The sequence below is a fragment of the Lynx rufus genome, unplaced genomic scaffold, assembly GCF_022079265.1.
Source record: "Lynx rufus isolate CCGP_SWC_20201006 ecotype Redwood Valley unplaced genomic scaffold, mLynRuf1.p SCAF_6, whole genome shotgun sequence".
In the NCBI taxonomy this organism is placed as follows: Eukaryota; Metazoa; Chordata; class Mammalia; order Carnivora; family Felidae; genus Lynx; species Lynx rufus.
In genome coordinates, this window is record NW_025814878.1 from 49,432,176 (window position 1) to 49,451,134 (window position 18,959).

The 18,959-nt window shown below is 37.7% G+C and overlaps 1 protein-coding gene across 1 annotated transcript in view; it reads left to right on the forward strand.

The window, feature by feature from the left end:
- The window catches only part of PDSS2 (decaprenyl diphosphate synthase subunit 2), a 263,575-nt gene that overhangs the window by 211,093 nt on the left and 33,523 nt on the right, over positions 1-18,959 (forward strand). Inside the window, exons 5-6 of the mRNA XM_047101881.1 lie at positions 10,413-10,586; positions 11,826-11,957. Coding sequence (XP_046957837.1) covers positions 10,413-10,586; positions 11,826-11,957 — 306 coding nt within the window. The remainder of the gene's footprint in view (positions 1-10,412; positions 10,587-11,825; positions 11,958-18,959) is intronic.

Here is an 18,959-nt window from a genome sequence, read left to right on the forward strand (position 1 = left end):
AATGACCTCCGAGGCGAGAGGACCTATTAGACCAAAGAAGAAGGCAGACAAGTTCAGTTTGACGAGAAATGGCTTATTAAGGGGACTTATGGACAGAAGCATGTCTAGGGCAGCAGCAAGATACAACCCCACCTCCCTTGAGACCTATTTTTATAGCCTAGGGGCTGGAAGTACATACTAGGGAACCACCAAGAAGAGAATGTTTAAGAATAGGTATGTGTTGGGGCGCCTGGGTGGCTCAGTCAGTTAATCGTCTGACTTCCACTCAGGTCATGATCTTGTGGCTTGTGGGTTCGAGCCCCACGTCAGGCTCTGTGCTGACAGCTCAGAGCCTGGAGCCTACTTTGGATTCTGTGTTTCCCTCTCTCTCTCTCTGCCCCTCCCACACTCATGCTCTGTTTCTCTCTCTCTCTGAAAAATAAACATTAAAAAAAAAAAATAGGTGTGTGTCATAGTCATATCTCCAGGAAAGATCAAAGGTGTTATACCCTGAGAGCATACTTAAGAGTGTGGTTATTAAAAAAAAAAAAAAAAAAAAAAAAGGAAAGAATGTGGGAAGAGAAGGGGGCTGTCTGTACTCAAGAAGTTCAGGTCCTAGAACCATCATCATGGCCAATTTGTCCAAAATGGCATTAGTCTGTTCACATATCAGAGCAGTGAGTACCTGAACAAAATTAGGTCTTGTTAGTAAGAAGGGAGAGGGGAGTGGATCCTGGGTGAGCAACATCTTGTCCACAGTAGGGAGCTGTCTTGTTTCACTTTTTGAACAGCTCATCTTGTTCTTGCCTCTCAGTCTCCATTAGCTACCACTTTAGCTCATCTGCTCACCTACAATAGAGCACTTCACCCTTTAATGGATCTTCAGTTATTACCCCTCCTTTCTAAACTGCTTCTGAAGCAACCCATCTAAATTGCACATATAATCATACCATTTCCCGCTAAAAACAGTTTTCTAGCACCTAAATGATAAGATCCAAACCTCTAGGCCTCTTACCTTCCTGACTAGTCTCCTCCTTCTTCACCTACCTCTCCCACTGTATGCTTCAACAATATGGAACTAATATTGATGCCCCAAAGTCATCCTCTACCTAATTCCAGTTTATTATTCAGAACCTAACTCAACTCTATCCCCCCCACTGAAGCCTTCTTTAATCTTTCTCAACAGAAGGGTTCGCTCCCTTCTCTCTACTATAAGCATAGCTCCCTTTGCACATACCCAACTACTTTCCGTTTACTGTGTTTCTCCCCTGCTGAACTTCTAATGGTCGAGAAGTAATGCCTGACTAATGTTCAAATCCACAGTGCTTGGCATGTAGTAAGCACACAGAAAAATCAGGTAACTGCATTTACTGCGCATTTGCATGGGACGCCAAACACTAGCATAGGCTGTGCATTTCAGAGCAGGCCACATTTCCCCTTGGTGCCGTCCAGTCTGTCCATCTTGAAGAATTATTCAGTATTCCCTACTGCCCCTACTGTACAACCCATCTGAAGACTATCTGCTGCCCTCTAGCTGTTCAGAGCTTCCCCCTTCCCAAGGATGCCACCTGCTGAAGGATTTGTGCTGTAAAATAGTCTTCCCTCCTCCATCCCTTTTCAGCTTGGTCAGCCCCATATATCTCAGCAATAAGTGACTAGCAGGGAGGGCAGGAAGGGACTACCTGGCTCTAAACCAAAGAATTCTCAATTTTTAAATTCCCTAGTAACCCTTCTCTCTAATTTCTAAATAAAGTTTTAGTAGCTTTTTATTCTATAGAAGTATTCTTTAAAAAATAGGATTCAGTTATACACATGTATCAGATCTTACTAGTTTCTCTCCCATGATGTACATAGATATAAAGCTTCCAAGATACCTACTTTACTCTTTCCCATGTGATTGGATTTTAAATCTGAGCAAATTATTTCATCCTGTTAGATGAGTCTGTTAAAATATTATATATATTTTTTCCTCCTTAGGGATTCCGGAAAAAATACTTGTGATGCCTACTGTTTCTAATCTCATTACTCATCTTATGCTCTAGACTCTTGGATTTCTCCAATGGGTATTATTACAAGACTTAATTTATAGGTTGAAAATACTTTTTTGATACATAGATAAAACATGTCATTCATTCTTAAATACAGCCTACTTTTCCAACTATAAAAGATTTTGCGTGTATTTCTTTTATGTATTAAGCAAAATAGAATCCTCTCGCTGTATGTCTGAGACCTATCTCTGCCTAGTCTCTGACTGGTGTCTGATTTGGGTCAAAATACAGTCTTCAAACCTCCTTACCTTTTAAATGGGAATAATAATAGGATTTTTGAGAGCTAACAGTGAATGTGAAAATGCCATCACTTAGCTAGTTCCCAGGAAATAACTAGATTTCATTCTCTCCCTGCTTCATTCTTATCTCTAAATTTAGAGGGTCTTTACTAAAAATTTCCTGAGCTTATTTTATTTATTTATTTATTTATTTATTTATTTATTTATTTTTTAAAATAAGGCTGGTAAACTGTTTTGTCTCTTGTTTAACTTCTCGAGATAGCTGAAAACAGCAACTCAAAGCAAACATTTAAAATAGTGAGATGTGGCATTAGAGGGATCTGGTCTTTCACTAAACCCAAATTTATGCCGCATTTATAAAGATAGTGGCTCAGAGTATTTATCAGAAGTAGGAAGCATGAAAAATAGGATATTTGCATTCTTTCTTTAAAGTGCTTTTATCTCGACAGATAGCCAGTGTCTGAATCTCCCCAACTCTTCTTTTCTGATAATGTGAAAGGTGGGAGTTTGACTTGGCAAGTTCTAGTTGGGGCTTTGTCATTTTCCTGCGTCAGTTAGTGTGCTTTTGTTCTGTGGCCACGGACCAGACCTTTAATCCCAACCAGCCACTTTATAAATACACTTTGGTCTCCTGTGAATATTTATGTACCAATGTATTACTTTCATCAGGAAAGCAACTCAAAGTACGCCCCCAGACAATTCAGTTAGCTGAACAGCATATTATCTCTGAGCAAAACCACCAGCGCCACTATCTTCAGGCAAACATCTTCTTGCAGGCTTCAGTTTTGTGTACGTGTGTTACTGAACCTGCCTTGCTTGAGCAAAAAGGTCATGTGACAGTGAATAAGAGACCTGCATTTTTTAAATTATTGTACTTTTGTCTGACAGTCATTCGATAGGCATGTCGGCATATATTACCTTTATGGAAAAAAGGAAATCCCATCAATAGTAAATATTCATTCACTGTATCTTCCTTTTATAGATAATAAATCTTCAGTAAAAACTGCACATATGTAAGTTGATGCTATAAGAATATCTAAATCTCATTTACTCTGACTACATTCATTCATTTCACACCAATTCTATATATCTGATGTGTGAAGATGCTGATTTGAAAGTGGTTATCAAACCAGTTTCTTGGTATTTTATAATTGTACATTTATTTTTCCTTTGTAATAGAGCATGCTCTCTTAATATATACGTGGCAAGCTGATGGAAATGAATGGAGGGATTTGTTTCATTTGTAACCAAGTTCACAATATATAATAATTTAATGTTCATGGAATTAATATCCTGATTAACTTAGAAACAGATTAACTTATGCCCTTATTAACTTTGGTAGTAGATTTCTAGGGACTATAAATTAATTGTTTTCTTGGTTTTCTGAATTTTCTAATTTTTTTTCAGTGATCAGGTATCACTTGCATAATTTAAAATGTAGAAATAATAATAAAATGTCTTAATCACAATAAGGAAAATATAATGAGCCAAACTGAATCTTTTATTGGAAATCCTGCAAAAATTATTCTGAAATAGAATTACATTGGTTTGTCTATATGTTTATATCCATATATAGATATATTTATCCATGCCATCCCTGGACTGTGAGCTTTTTGAGGACAGACTTTTTTTTTTTAATTTCCTTTTTTTTAGTTTATTTATTTTTTGAGAGAAAGAGTAGGGGAAGGGCAGAGAAAAAGGAAGAGAGAGAATCCCAACTAGGCTCCATACTGTCAGCACAGAGCCCCATGAGGGGCTCGAACCCACAAACCACAAGACCATGACCTAAGCTGAAATCAAGAGTCAGATGCACAACCAACTGAGCCACCCAGGCACCCCTCATAAGTTTTTTTTTAATAACAATTTAAGTATGAGAGCAAGAAATGTAAAATATTACTCATTCATTATTTTCTTTTTTAAGAACTTTATTGAGCTGTATTTTACATATCATAAAATCAACCCATGTCTAGCCTAAAATTCAGTGATTTTTTAGAAACTGTATCAAGTTGTGCAACCATTACCATGAATCAGTTTTAGAACATTTTCACACATACCCTCATAAAGTCCCTCATACCCATTTACAGCTCCCACCCCCAGCCAAGGCAACCACTAATCCACATTTCATGTAAGTGGAGTCGTACGATGTGTAGCCATTTGTGCCTGTCTTCTGTCGCTTAGCTTCATGTTTCTGAGGTTCATCTACTACATAGCATCTGTCAGTAGTTGCTTCTCTTTTGTTGCTGAATAGCATTCTTATATGAATATATCTCTCATTTGCTTTTAAAATTTTTTTACGGGCACCTGGTGGCTCAGTCAGTTGAGCATCTGACTCTTGATTTCAGCTCAGGTCATGATCCCAGGGTCATGGGATTGAACCCCATGGCAGATGCCATGTTGAGCGTGGAGCCTGAGTAAGACTCTCTCTCTCCCTCCGTCTGCCCCTCTTCCCCACTCACACACTCGCTCTCTCTCTCTAAAATAAATAAGTAAGTAAATAAATAAATACAACAATTTTTTAAAGAACATATAAATAATAAATGCAACAGACAAACATGATTCTATTCATTTAGTGAACATTTTTTGGAGATTAAATATGTCCTAAGTGATTAAAAATATACAAAGATGCCTAAGACAGGGTCCAACCTAATCAAGAAAAGACAAATAAGGGGCGCCTGGGTGGCGCAGTCGGTTAAGCGTCCGACTTCAGCCAGGTCACGATCTCGCGGTCCGGGAGTTCCAGCCCCGCGTCGGGCTCTGGGCTGATGGCTCAGAGCCTGGAGCCTGTTTCCGATTCTGTGTCTCCCTCTCTCTCTGCCCCTCCCCCGTTCATGCTGTGTCTCTCTCTGTCCCAAAAATAAATAAACGTTGAAAAAAAAATTTAAAAAAAAAAAAAAAAAAAAGAAAAGACAAATAAGCATACAATTCAGAAAGAATAAGTGCTATATTGTAGTATAAGTAAAGTAACATTAGTCTAAAGAGAAAAGTATTTGTGGGAGTATTTGGCAATGCTTCTTATAAGTGATGTTTGAATGGGATATGTTCAATTTAATAAGCAGGGGATAGGAGGAGATGATATTCTTTTTGAAGGGAATAATATTTTTAAATTCACACAAGTGTGAAAGTGTATATTTTGTTCAAGAAACAGCAGATTGTTCTGTGTTGCTGGAATGCAGGCCTCGAAGGGGATATTTTGGGTAGGAGATGGGGCTAGAAGTATTGCTTGGTACCAAAAAGGACCTTGCCTTAAATGTTATGCTGAAGTTCATCTTGATTCTGTGAGCGGCAGTAAGGCATTCAAGGAGAATTATTTCAATTCCTTATTATTTCCAAATAGGACAGAGGAAGGTGGAAATGAGAGAAAGATACCAAAAGAAAGATAAAGATTCAGCAAATATTTTTATTGCACACCTAATGTACTACATTGAATGCTGATGATTCAGCAGAGGGCAAGACAAAGAAAGTCCTTACTTTCATGTAGCCAACATCCTAGTGAAAGGGGTAGGCAGTTAAAACATTAAACCAACACCTATGTGAAGAGTTGAGTAGTATCAAAGAAAAAATATTTAAAGCAGAGTAAGGAGATAGGAAATGATGGGGGTGGGAGGTAGACTATTAAAGATGGGTTGAAACTTGAGCAGAGACCCCAAAGTAATGAGGAACTGAGCCCTGCAAACATCGGGGGAGAGTGCTTGACTAAAAATAGCAAGTTCAGCGGCCTCAGAAGAGCAGGCCTGCAGTGTTAGAGAAACAGCACAAAGGTCAATGTAACCTGCCTGACTTAAAGTTGTAAAAGGATCACCCTCGCAGCTGGGTGAACAATAGATTGCAAACTTGTGTGTATTTCATTTCACATGTGCATGGGCTTATATGTAGAATTAATTCCCGGAAGTAGGATTTCTGGGTCACAGGGCAAATACATTTGTAATTTTCATGGATAAATTGTGAAATTTCCATCCAGTCTCCACTTCCACTAGCCATGCTCAAGACTCCTGTTTCTTCACAGCCTCACCAACACTTAGTAAAGCTTTGTAGAGGTGGGAATTTTCTTTAATAGTCAGAAGACCCAAAATCAAGATGTTGGTAAGGTTACTTTCCTTGGGGAGGCTCTAGGAGACATCCATGTCGTTGTCTTTTCTAATTTCCGCCTTCATTCCTCAGCTCTTGACCCCAGCCTCCCTATTCCAGTTCGGGAGCTTAACATCTTTCAACCCCTCTCTCCTCTGTCATCATATCTCCTGTCTGACCCCAGACCCTGCTGCTTTCCTCTTAGAAAGGTCCTTGTGATTACCTTATGCCCACCCGGTTAATCTGGAATAATCCCTCCATCTCAACATCCTGAATTCAGTCACATCTGCAGAATCCCTTTTGCCATGTTAAGGTAACATTTGGGAAGAGGGGGTGTGGGGGACACAGACATTATTAGCCTACCATAGGGTGATTTGCCAGTTGTCTGTGATAGAAAATGCAAATACTGGGGCTCCTGGGTGGTTCAGTCGGTTGGGCGTCTGACTTCGGCTCAGGTCCTGATCTCAAGGTTTGTGAGTTTGAGCCCCACTTCAAGCTCTGTGCTGAAAGCTCAGAGCCTGGAGCCTGCCTGGGATTCTGTGTCTCCCCCTCTCTCTGCCCCTCCCCTGTTCATGCTCTGTCTCTATCTCTCCATAATGAATAAACGTTAAAAAAAAAATTTTTTTTTTAAGAAAATGCAAATACTTTGGGGCCCCTGGGTGGCTCAGTCTGTTAAGCATATGACTCTTGGTTTTAGCTCAGGTCATGATCTCCCGATTTGTGAGGTCTAGGCCCAAGTTGGGCTCTGTGCTGACAGCACAGATCCTGCTTGGTATTCTCTCTCTCTCTCTCTCTCTCTCTCTCTCTCTCTCTCTCTTCCTCCCTCCCTCCCTCCCTCCCTCCCTCCCTCCCTCCCCACACACATGTGTTCTCTCTGTCTCAAAATAAATGAACTTTAAAAAAATTTTTTTCATCTTTAAAAAAAAAGGAAATGCAAATACTTTTCCTCCTTGTCCTTTGTCTTCTAACATTGCTTACGGTTTTGTGGTTGTTTTGCTTTTGCTTTTGCCATTTGGAGTTTATCCTGATAAATGGTATAAATGCAGATATGTCTATTGTTTGTTTGTTTGTTTCCAGATAGCTATTTGGTTGTAGCAGCACCATTTACTGAAAAGTCCAACTTTTCCTACAAGTTAGTAAATGTTTGTATATCGTTTGATTTCTGGACTTTCTTTTTGGTCCAGTTGTCTTTCTGTCTAAAAAGTACACATTCTTTTAAATTACTAAGGCTTTATAGTATAATACGTGATATCTTTATAGTTATAATATCTGGTAGGGCTGGACATCTATCGGTGTCCCCATCTACCCCCCCCCCACCCTCCCCCAACCATACACATGGCTATTATTGTTCATGGTTTTCCTGCCTACTTTTATTATGTTTGTTCCATGTGAACTTTAGAGTCAGCTTCCCTGGTTTCAGGAGGAAAGAAAGGTCTTTTTAGTTTAATTGGAGTAAACTTTATGAGGTTGGACTGTACCGTCTTTAAATATGATATGTTTTTATATTCTTTAAGGTAACTTGTGTTCCTTCACTAGTATTTTAGCAATTCATTCGTATCAGTTTTTCACATTTCTGAGTTTATTCCCAGCTCTTTAATCTTTCTTTTCATTGGATATAATGGAAGAAAAGATCCTATTTATAATACTTTCTGATTACTTTTTATGCATGAAAGTTATGGTTAATACATTTATCCTATTAACTATAAGTTTTGTGTGTATATATACGTATGTGTGTGTATATATATATGCTGCTACTTTATTGAATTAACTTCTTGTTTATAGTAGTTTGTAGTTGAGTCTCCTAGTTTTTCCCAGTATACAATTACATTGTCTTCAAACAGCGATAGTTAAAAGCTTCCTTTCTAATATTTATCCATCTCTTTTTTTCTTGCCTCTTCCTTTACACTGTTAAATAACAGTGGTGTGCATCTCTCTTATTCCTGACTTTATTAGGAAAGACTCACATTCCTTCATAAAGTATTTGCAGACTTTGGGGCTGACACACATACACACACATATGCACACATCATAATAAAGAAATATACATCTGTTCCTCTTTTATTTAGGTTTTTTTTCCCATCAAGAATAGGAGTTGAATTTTGTCAAATGCTCATTTAGTTTGTATGGAGGGATAATATGATTTCTATCTTCAGTTTATTAATATGGTATGTTAACTTTGCACATTTAAAAATACATTCTCAAATTTCCAAGATTAAATATGTTGTGATTCATACCTAATGTTTTATAATGCACTTTATTCACTGTTTCTCCCTTGGATGGCCTTTTTTATTATTACACAATGTTATGTTGCACATTTGTAACTCTTGCCACAAGTGGAACTTTCTCTTTGTTTAAAGGCACAATAAATAAAATAAAGCTGACAATTTGATCTGACCAGTGGGTGGGAGGTTCCCTTCTGGATCTGAGCTGACCTTTTCATGATCCCGTTTTCTTATTATTTTTTATATTTGTCCTCAAATAATGATGGAAAGAGAAGGATTATGGTATGGGTGGCAGGAAGTAAAGTGTTTTAGTTAATCCTTCTGGATGGGTTCTAGTTAGTTTGAAGTTTCAAAGAAATACCATAAATGAACATTGTTTTATATACTTTGTTCATCATTTTTGTCCTCAGAGAGCCCACTACCTAGAGCAGCCCCATCCAGTAGGGCAGCCGCTAGCTCCTTGTACCTGCTGAGTACTTGAGACGTGGCTAGTGATGTGTTGTAAGTGTAAAATACACACTGGTTTTGAAAATTTAGCATAAAAAATATAAAATATCTCAATAATTTTAAAACATTTTTTTTAAAGTGTTTATTTATTTTTGAGAGAGACAGGGTGTGAGCAGGGGAGGGGCAGAGAGAGAGGGAGACACAGAATCTGAAGCAAGCTCCAATCTCTGAGCTGTCAGCACAGAGTCTGACACAGGGCTTGGACCCACAGACTGTTAGATCATGACCTAAGCCAAAGTCAGACACTTAACCAACTGAGCCACACAGGTGCTGCTATAATATCTCAATAATTTTATATGTTGAAATAATATTTTGGATATATTAGGATAGATAAAATGTCAGTAAGATTAATTTCACCTATTTCTTTTCACTTTTTAATGTAACTACTAGCAAATTTTATTTTATTTTATCCTTTTTAAAAGTTTATTTATTTTGAGAAAGAGAGTGTGTGCATATGCACACACTTGCAAGTGGGGTATGGATAGAGAGAAAGAGAGGGAGAGAGAGAGAGAGAGAGAGAGAGAGAGAGAGAGAGAGGGAGGATCCCAAGCAGGCTCCACACCCAGCACAGAGCCTGATGCAGGGCCAATCCCACAAACCATGAGATCATGACTTGAGCTGAAATCAAGAGCTGGACACCCAAAATGAGCCACCTAGGCTCCCCACTACCAACTAATCTTAAATTACATATGCAGCTTACATTATGTTTTTAATGGACATCACTGGTCTAGAGGTAGTAGGTATGTGTGAACTTATAAATACTACAATGGTTTTCATAATTTAAAAAGATGAAAGTAAATAAACTACACTTATATATACTCCCTTTTCTCCTTGTTTCTCCTTATAGGAATAAACTTGGATGATAATATAATCTAATCATACTCCGTTACAATGGGTTACCTCCTCTGTGATTTTTTTTATTGAACTGTTTCTAAGAGAATGCAGTTTCTTCATTACGCCCTTGACATTTCCACATAAGTTAAAGGTAATAGGCATCTTGTGTTTTGGCATACCAGCACTCAAGAGCTCACGTGAATATAGAAGGGAGTTAGTTTGGAGGTCCAAGTTTCTAACTTTTCTTTATCCTACGTAAATTGTAATAGAAGTTTCCTAGTTCAAAATAAAATTTGCTTCTGCATTTCTTTCATCTTTCCCGCCATTACCCCAAAACAACAGTTCCCACCCCTTAGTTCTCTGTAGGTAGAGCCAACGTTCTGCATCTTTTAGTTCTGTCTTGTGGCAATAGCCTGAGTGTTTTGAGGACTTCATTTCTTAACTCTTATATTCTTCAAAAACCAAAACAATTACTCCTAAAACATTTTTTAAAATCCTGGCTTTGTCGCATTTTTTAGGAAAATCATATCACAGAAGATATTGGAATATCAACTTGGAAGGAACAGACTTTTCTCTCCCATGGTGCCTTATTAGCAAAGAGCTGCCAGGCTGCAATGGAATTAGCAAAGCATGATGCTGACGTTCAGGATATGGCATTTCAGTATGGGAAGCACATGGCCATGAGTCATAAGGTATTTGCACATTTTTTCTTTTTCCAGTGCTTAAATAGCTAAAATGATACATAAGAAACCTCCTGCCATTTAATAAGCTGCTTTTATATCTCAAAAAAAAAAAAATGTTTATTGTGTGTTTAAAATCTGTCAGTCATAGATGGTGATTGTTATGTAATATAAACAGTGTGAGTGGTGAGTACTGTGTAATTTTGATAGAAAGCTACAGCTGACTTAAACCATATTTGTGATGTTTGTCTTTTCTTACCACCTGAAAGGGTTCTTGAGAGAACTCTTACAAATTATTAAATAACCTGTAATGTTGCCCTTTACAGAATGGGAGATCATTTGCGTTTTTGTTCCAGTTCCCTTAAAGTTCCCTTATGTAAAACAAATTGTGGAAATTTAATGAAATTTAAAAATATACTGAGTAAAATCGAAAGCCTTAATTCTAATACTTGGTCCTTTTGAATGGGCATACTGAAATATAAAAAGTCTTGAGGTTAGCTGTTATATTGTTGCCTCTGTACATATGTAACTTAAAGATTTCATTTAATATATATTTCTTAGATGTTACTTAAATAGCTCATAAGAGAGGAGAAAATAGATATATACGTTATATATATATATACATGCATGTATATATATATATATATATATATATATATATATATATATATGTATGTAATATCTCCAGATGAGTTTTTATATATTTTATTAAATCTTAAATTTTATTAAACAATTATGTTCATTAAAACTTTATTTAAATTCTTGTTTTTTGGGGCGCCTGGGTGGCTCAGTCAGTTAAGTGTCTGACTTCAGCTCGGGTCACGATCTCGCAGTCTGTGAGTTCGAGTCCCGCGTCGCGCTCTGGGCTGATGGCTCAGAGCCTGGAGCCTGCTTCCGATTCTGTGTTTTCCTCTCTCTCTGCCCCTCCCCCGTTCATGCTCTGTCTCTCTCTGTCTCAAAAATAAATAAAAACGTTAAAAAATTTTTTAAAAATTCTTGTTTTTAATTTAAAGAGTAAAAGCAAAGTCTGCTGCCAAATAGAAAAGGAATATGTCAGGAAAAAATTATCTTAAAGAATTTTAAAGATTGCTGTTAATCATATGAACTGTTCTTTTGCTTAGTAAAGTTCATCTAAAAGCTGTATTCCTTAAGCTTCATTTTCCCTGCATTAACTGGTGCTTTCTGAAAGGACTAAAACATAGTAGTGTGTATGCATCTTACTGATTTAACTCTTTTGACTACTCCTCCTAGATAAATTCTGACCTCCAGCCTTTTATTAAGGAAAAGACCAGTGACTCCATAACTTTTAATCTCAACTCAGCTCCTGTGGTCTTACATCAGGAGTTTCTTGGAAGAGACTTGTGGATTAAGCAGATCAGAGAGGTAAAATGAAATTATTCCTATTTTGGGCATCAGTAGAGTAGTATTTAGTTGATTTTAGAATATAATTCATATTTCATGATGATCTAAGATTATAGAACAGCCATATAAGAGCATTTTCATATAACAGGTAAAATTCTTTGTAATCCACATTTTTAAAAGGCAAATGTTAGTTAAAACTTAGAGATTGAACTGCTGTTATTATCTGAGTTCTTAGAATACTGCAACACAAAACTAGTGCCTGTGGTGGATGCTAATTAACTCAGATAATTTTTTTTTTCTAAAGGCTTTCAAAAATTGGGCTATGGTAATAGCACCACCCTTTAACTGACGGCAATTTCCCATCTGCAGACTCTAGCACAAGCTGCAGAATTCCAGAAGCTCCGTCTGTCAGCTCATTGGGTTATTTTAAAACAAACTTGGACCCTGAATACTCAAATTCTGAGGTATTACCAAAGGAAAAAAAAAAAAAACATGGTGAAGTGGGAGGGGTACAGAGGCTTAAATTGGGTGAATTTCTTACTTTTTTGCAGGAAAGAAGGTATAAAAGATGAAAGGGAACTTTTTTGCTTTTCTTTGAATCCAGAAACTCTGGAATGATAAATTCTTGCCCTTTTACCCAAAGCTTCATTGAATTTATTTAACTTTGTGGTTCTAATCGATCGGGTTAATGGGAGACAAGAGAAAGTAGGCAGAGCTGAGGGCAGGGACAGCTGCCGTACTTAAAGCAAAGAGAGCCTAAGTCATATCTGCATTTGGAATGGTAAGATTTTCCCTCTCTTAACCCTCTTCCCTCACTGGCTTTCAAAATGCCATCAGCCAGCTTCACATCCCTCATATTCACCTGATAGAAGATGAGAGGATTCCTTTTTGGGCAAGAAAATATAAAAATATGAAAGCAGAATTTTTATAAATTAGAAGAACAGAAGATACAAATGAGAAAATCTCCCAGAAAGTTGAACAGAAAGCCAATAGAAGATAGAAAAGATGAGAAAATTTTGAGAACCAATTCAACAGATCCTATATACTCTTAGGAGTCCCAAAGAGAGAAAACTGAAAATGGAGTTAAGAAAATTAACAGCAACAAAAACTTGTAAAGAGAGGCGCCTGGGCGGCTTAGTCAGTTAGGCGTTCAACTCTTGGTTTTGGCTCAGGTCATGGTCTCACAGTTCGTGGGTTGAAACCCTGTGTCGGGCCCTGCGCTGGCAGTGCAGCCTGCTTGGGATTCTTTCTCTCTCCCTGTCTCTCTCTCTAAAAATAAATAAACTTTAAAAAAAAATCATAAAGAAAAGAAAAATCCTGAGAATTGAAGGACCTAAATTTCCAAGTTGAAATGGGGCTCTAAATAGTCACATCATTATCACATCTTGAAACAATGGGGATAAAAAGAGATCCTAATACTCCCAGGAAGAGAAAGAAAAACCTACGTACAAAGGATCGAGACTCAGAAAGGCCTCTTAGTAGTGGCATTGAAAGCTTCAGGACAATGGACTAACATCTTCAACATTCAAAGAGAAAATTGTTGCCAACTTAGACTTTTGTGACTGTCACATTATCAAGTGTGATGTTAAATAAAGACAATTTAAAACGGAAACACAAGGTCTCAAAAAACTGACTTCCCAAGCATCTTTTCTCAAGGGATGTATTTCAGGTGCTGTGTTTTATTAAGACAAAGAAGTAACCAAGAGAGAGAAAGACATGGAATCTAGGAACTAGGGGATCAGACATAGGCATGAGGCAGTGGGAATTCCAGGGATAGCATGAAAGGAAGCATAATAAACAATAAGAATGCCAACAATAAGAGCACTTATGATGTGTCAAGCACTCTTCTAATGAGGAAACTGAGGCACAGAGAAATTAGCTTGTGCAGAATCACACAGCTGGCAAGCAGTAGATCCAGGATTTAAACCCAGACAGCCTGGCTCCAGGGCCCACATCCTTAAGTTATAAGTAACATGCTACACTCTCTCATCCAAGCAAGTCCTAGGCTGGTGGCTATGTATCCGGTCCAGATTGGGACAAGAGGACAGAGATCTCCAGGAGAAATTTCTTTAAGGAAATCAGTGGAACTAATATACTTGACAATATTGAGAATTTAAAGACAAATTAATGATGGATGCATAGAAAACTAAGTGTTCCAGTTACTGTTGCTGCATAACAAATTACCCCCAAAACTTAGCTGCTTAAAATAACCATGTGATTATGTTCATGTTTATTAAACATTTTGTGAGTCAGGAATTTGGACAGAGCACAGAGATGACTGCTCCATGACACGTGGGGCCTCAACTGAAATGACCCAGATGCTGGAGATGACTCAGCACTGCTGGGCACTGGAATCATCTAGAGACTCAACTCATGCCAGGCTGCTAGACTGGGATGTCAGACTATATTACTGACCAACCAGAGTGCATACACGTGGTTCCTCCATTTAGCTTGGCTTCCTTGCAACATGGCAGCCTGAGAATAGTCAGAGTTCTTACTTGCCAGTTCAGAGCTCCAAACACAAGTGTTCCAGCAAACAAGGCAGAGATTGCATCTTCTTTTATGACCAGCCTCAGAAGTCACACACACAGTCATTTACGTAGTCTCTTAAAAATTTTATATAGCTTGTTATAGTAATTCCACTTCTAATAATCTTTCCTCAAAAAATATCAGATGTGAACAAAGACTTACATATTAGAATATGCACTAAAATTCTAATTCTAAAAGGAAAAAAGTGAAAGTTGATTCATTTAAAAATAGTAAAAAGAATTAAATGAAGTATAGTACAATGAATATCCTACAACTATTCAATATTGTATTACTGGGGTGTATTTGTGTGTTTTTTGACAGCTGAACCAAAAATATATATACAGATGGTGTTAGTAGCTCTAATTGGGTTACATTAGAATACATTGCAGATTTACATTTTGGTTGAAAAGATCCAGCTAAATATGTTGAATGGAAGCTACCAACTCTCCCTGGGCTATTTACATATATTCATATATATATATATATATATATATATATATATATATATATATGTAGCAGAGATCTGAATTTTAAAGAAGCTTCACAGAAGAGGGACATATTTAACTTTTAGTTTCTTTGCAAGCATACAAAGTCGTAAATGTAGACAACATGAGAATCCAGGATTTCCTAAACAGCTGGTGAAATACTCCCAAATCATTATCTCCAACTTGACTTTACATTTTCAAAGGGATATCCTTTCCAAATAGCCAGTGCCTTAGCCAGTAACTCAAATAAATAAAATATATCTTGTCCAGAGGTCAGTAAATCCTGCCAGGATGATGGCTGTGAGCAGGTGACATCCTGTCCTTCAGCCTAGGTTCCCTGTGATGCTATCTAGATCTTCATCCTTCAAGAAAAATGGCAGTCTATTGCCCATCTCAAGGACCTGCCAGGCTGCTGTGGTTTGCTCCAAGTGACTTCAGACCCTTCTTCATGTTCGAGTTATGTACAGGATCACTGGTGAAGAGATTAATTCATCTGAAACAAATAAGAAATAAGAAGTTAGTTTTTGTCATGCAAGGGAATACATTCCTCAGATTAAAGACTCCTTGGTTGAGTTTATTTTAACCTTCTAAATTATAATATTCATGTTTATATAAAGCTCTATAAGATAACAATCTTGTTCTGTGAATGCCTCCTACACAGAGTTAGGGGACAAAATTAGCATAATACTCAAGAGAGACATTCTATCCTAAATCTCAAGGAGGTTGCTTATTAATCCTGAAATTAGTTCTAGTACTCTCTTCACAGTTTTTCATGATTATTTGCCTCCACTGCATTTTTTGTGATCCTTTCCTCCCCAGGTTTTTTTGTTTTTTTAATTTTTTTAACCTTTATTCATTTTTGAGAGACAGAGTGTGAGTCGGGGAGGGGCAGAGAAAGAGGGAGACACAGAATCTGAAGCAGGCTCCAGGCTCCAAAGCAGGGCTCGAACTCACTGATGGCAAGATCATGACCTGAGCCGAAGCCAAACACTTTACCAACTAAGCCACCCAGGGGCCCCTCCTCCCCAAGTTTTGAATTTTATTTCAAGATCCCTAAGGATAACAGTGAATTCATCTGCCATAGTGAATTACTTGAAATAGTCATCCAGTTAGTATTTGTCAAAAAGTATGTGTGGTATGGTCTTCACAGAGTTAGGCTATTTGATGGCAGCCCTGTATTGTTAAATAGAAAAAGTCAAGTTGGTATAGCAGAAATGGCCCATAGGTGAAGGTTTTGGAAGACCTGGATTCTAATTTGGACTCTGCTAGCATCTGTATAAACTTAATCACATTCTTTCATGTCCTTATTATTATTTAATGTCAAAGGATGCTGTTGAACTAGATCATTCCTGAGGTCCCTTTCAGCTCTCAAATAAATCTAAGAAATAGGTCTCTTAGGCAAGAGATGCATTATAAGAAAAATATTAATCTCTATTAGAAGCTTAATACTAGTTTTGACACTGAGAAATAGAAAAGTCTTGCTCCCAATGATGGAAGTCACCTATGATTTCTTAACATCACATGTAAAATTACTTCCCTGCTGTACTCAGACAGGTTTGTGTCCCAACTACCCTTTTGATTTCCTGCTTGGGGAGAGTGAGAATTAATGACTAGACAGAGAAGTGAAGAAGAGATCACATACCCCCTTAGTGCCCATTCAATATCATTGTAAAGCCAGGAAGAAGAAACTTCTGGAATTTTTTGTATCAGGCCCTGCTACCTCCTCTTCAGCTCCCAAAGTCTTAAGATTAGGTAGCTGTCATCCATCACACCCATAGGCAGACAGGTGCACACACACACACACGCACACACACACACACACACACACACACCACGCACACATACCCTTTTATAAGAGGCGGTTAAAAGCACCAGGCCAGATCTGAAACGGGTGAAAAATATTTGTTGAGCAATGTTTCCATACTAAATTCTACCTTAATTTTAAATTTAAATTTATAGCTGCTGAAAAATAATGATCAGGTAAAAATACTGAGTGAATGGGTGATTCACCCTAGGGAGGCGAAGTCATTACTCAGTTATCATTTTGATCCCTAATAAAAGAAAGTAGAACCCTTCAGAGAACAACAGAGCTCTGACTCTCTGGGGGAGTCCAGAGGCCATTGCAGGTCAGCAAGCTTTATTTTTAATGATCTTTCTAGTTTTCTGCTACCATTATAAGACACTGAAGAGATAGGAATTATGATTATATTTTCCTGGCTATTTCTGAAAGTACTGAAATGTCACTTAGGCTTGTGACATTCTGACACTGTCATAACCAGCCATAAACTATTTAAGTGGACTACATTTTACCAATGCTAAGCTATAACTCACTTATCTGTAGGTATCCTACTATTACTACTTATTCAAAATGTGAAGCAAAAATTGCTAGTCAAGGCTGGTGTACATGAACATAACACATGTATATTCTTAAACAAAAGAGACAATGCACATTCAGAGACTCTTCCTTAATGCTACCTGATATTCTCTAATTGCTTAACTTACTTTGAGTTGTTTCAAAAGGAATAATAATGACATCCTCTACTGCAGAGGGTGTACAATGTAGACATTTGAAAGGACTGTATATGAGACCACAAAGACTCTGCAATGGCTCTAGATATCTCCTGAATTACAATATGTCTTAAGTTTTTCTGCTAGACTTCAGGAAAAACAAAGGGCTTGACTACAGGAGATACATCAGTATGTTGCCTAAAGGTCTATTGCCTTATAAAGAGGAGATAAGAAAAAACATACAAATAGTTTGTGTAATGATGGGAATAGTGTAGTATCGTCATTTAGAGAGCACAGAGGAAAGTCAAGAAAGGATTTGTAAAATAAGTGATCTCTGAGAGGGTCCTTGAAGAAGAAGATCTTAACAGCAAAGGTGGGAATGAGAGGCTTTCTAGGCAACAGAAGCCATAAAAAAGAGATGTAGATGGGCAAGTGCATTGTATTCAAAGAAATAAAAGTATTATAGTTTGGCTTAAATGTGAAAAATATAAGATAGTAAGAGATAGGCAAAGAATTGCTCCAAAATAGTACACAATGCCTATATTTAAAGGCTTTGGTTCAAACAAAAACATGTACGTGAATATTCAGATTAGCAATGTTTACAATAACCAAGAAGTGGAAACAGCCTAGGTCCATCAAATGATGAATGGATAAACAAAACGGAGTATGTCCATACAATGGCATAGTATCTAGCAGTAAAAAGGCGTGAAGTATTATGTGCTACAACATGACAAAAATGTTCTGAAACTAGATAGAGGTGATGGGTGTACGACATTCTGAATGTGCTAAAGTGCCCCTGAATTAAATATACTCTTTAAAATAGTTAAAATGATGCAATTTTTGTTATATGAATTTTTACTTCAATTGAAAAAAAAAAAGACTGTGGATGTTTGCTTGCAGAAAATGAACTTGATTCAGGTCATGGAGCAGACATTGACAGTTTTTGAACCACATAGTACCAAGGTCTGAAATGTTTTAGGGAGGTATGTCTGGCTATATCATATAGGATGAAAGGAGCAAGGAGATACTAGAGAGAAAGAGATGAGTTAGGAAGTTTTGGGGAACCTGTTGATCCGCGCAGGGGAGAAATCCCAGTCAGAGCATTGGCAACAAGAATGGGAAGGTAAGGAGGTTAGGTGTAAAACTCACTTCAGAGAGGAGCTCCTGGCTGGCTCAGTCAGGAGAGCATACATCTCTTGATCTTAGGGTTGTGAGTTCAAGCCCCATGTTGGGTATAGAGATTACTTACAGTAAAATTTTTTTTTAAAAAACTCATTTCAGAGGCACCTGGGTAGCTCAGTCCGTTAAGCGTCCAACTTCGGCTCAGGTCATGATCTCACAGTTCATGAGTTCAATCCCTGCGTCAGGCTCTGTGCTAACAGCCCAGAGCCTGGAGCCTGCATTGGATTCTGTGTCTCCCTCACTCTCTGCCCCTCCCCCACTCCCTCTCTCTCTCTCTCTTTCTCTCTCTCTCTCTTTCTCTCTGTCTCTCAAAAATAAA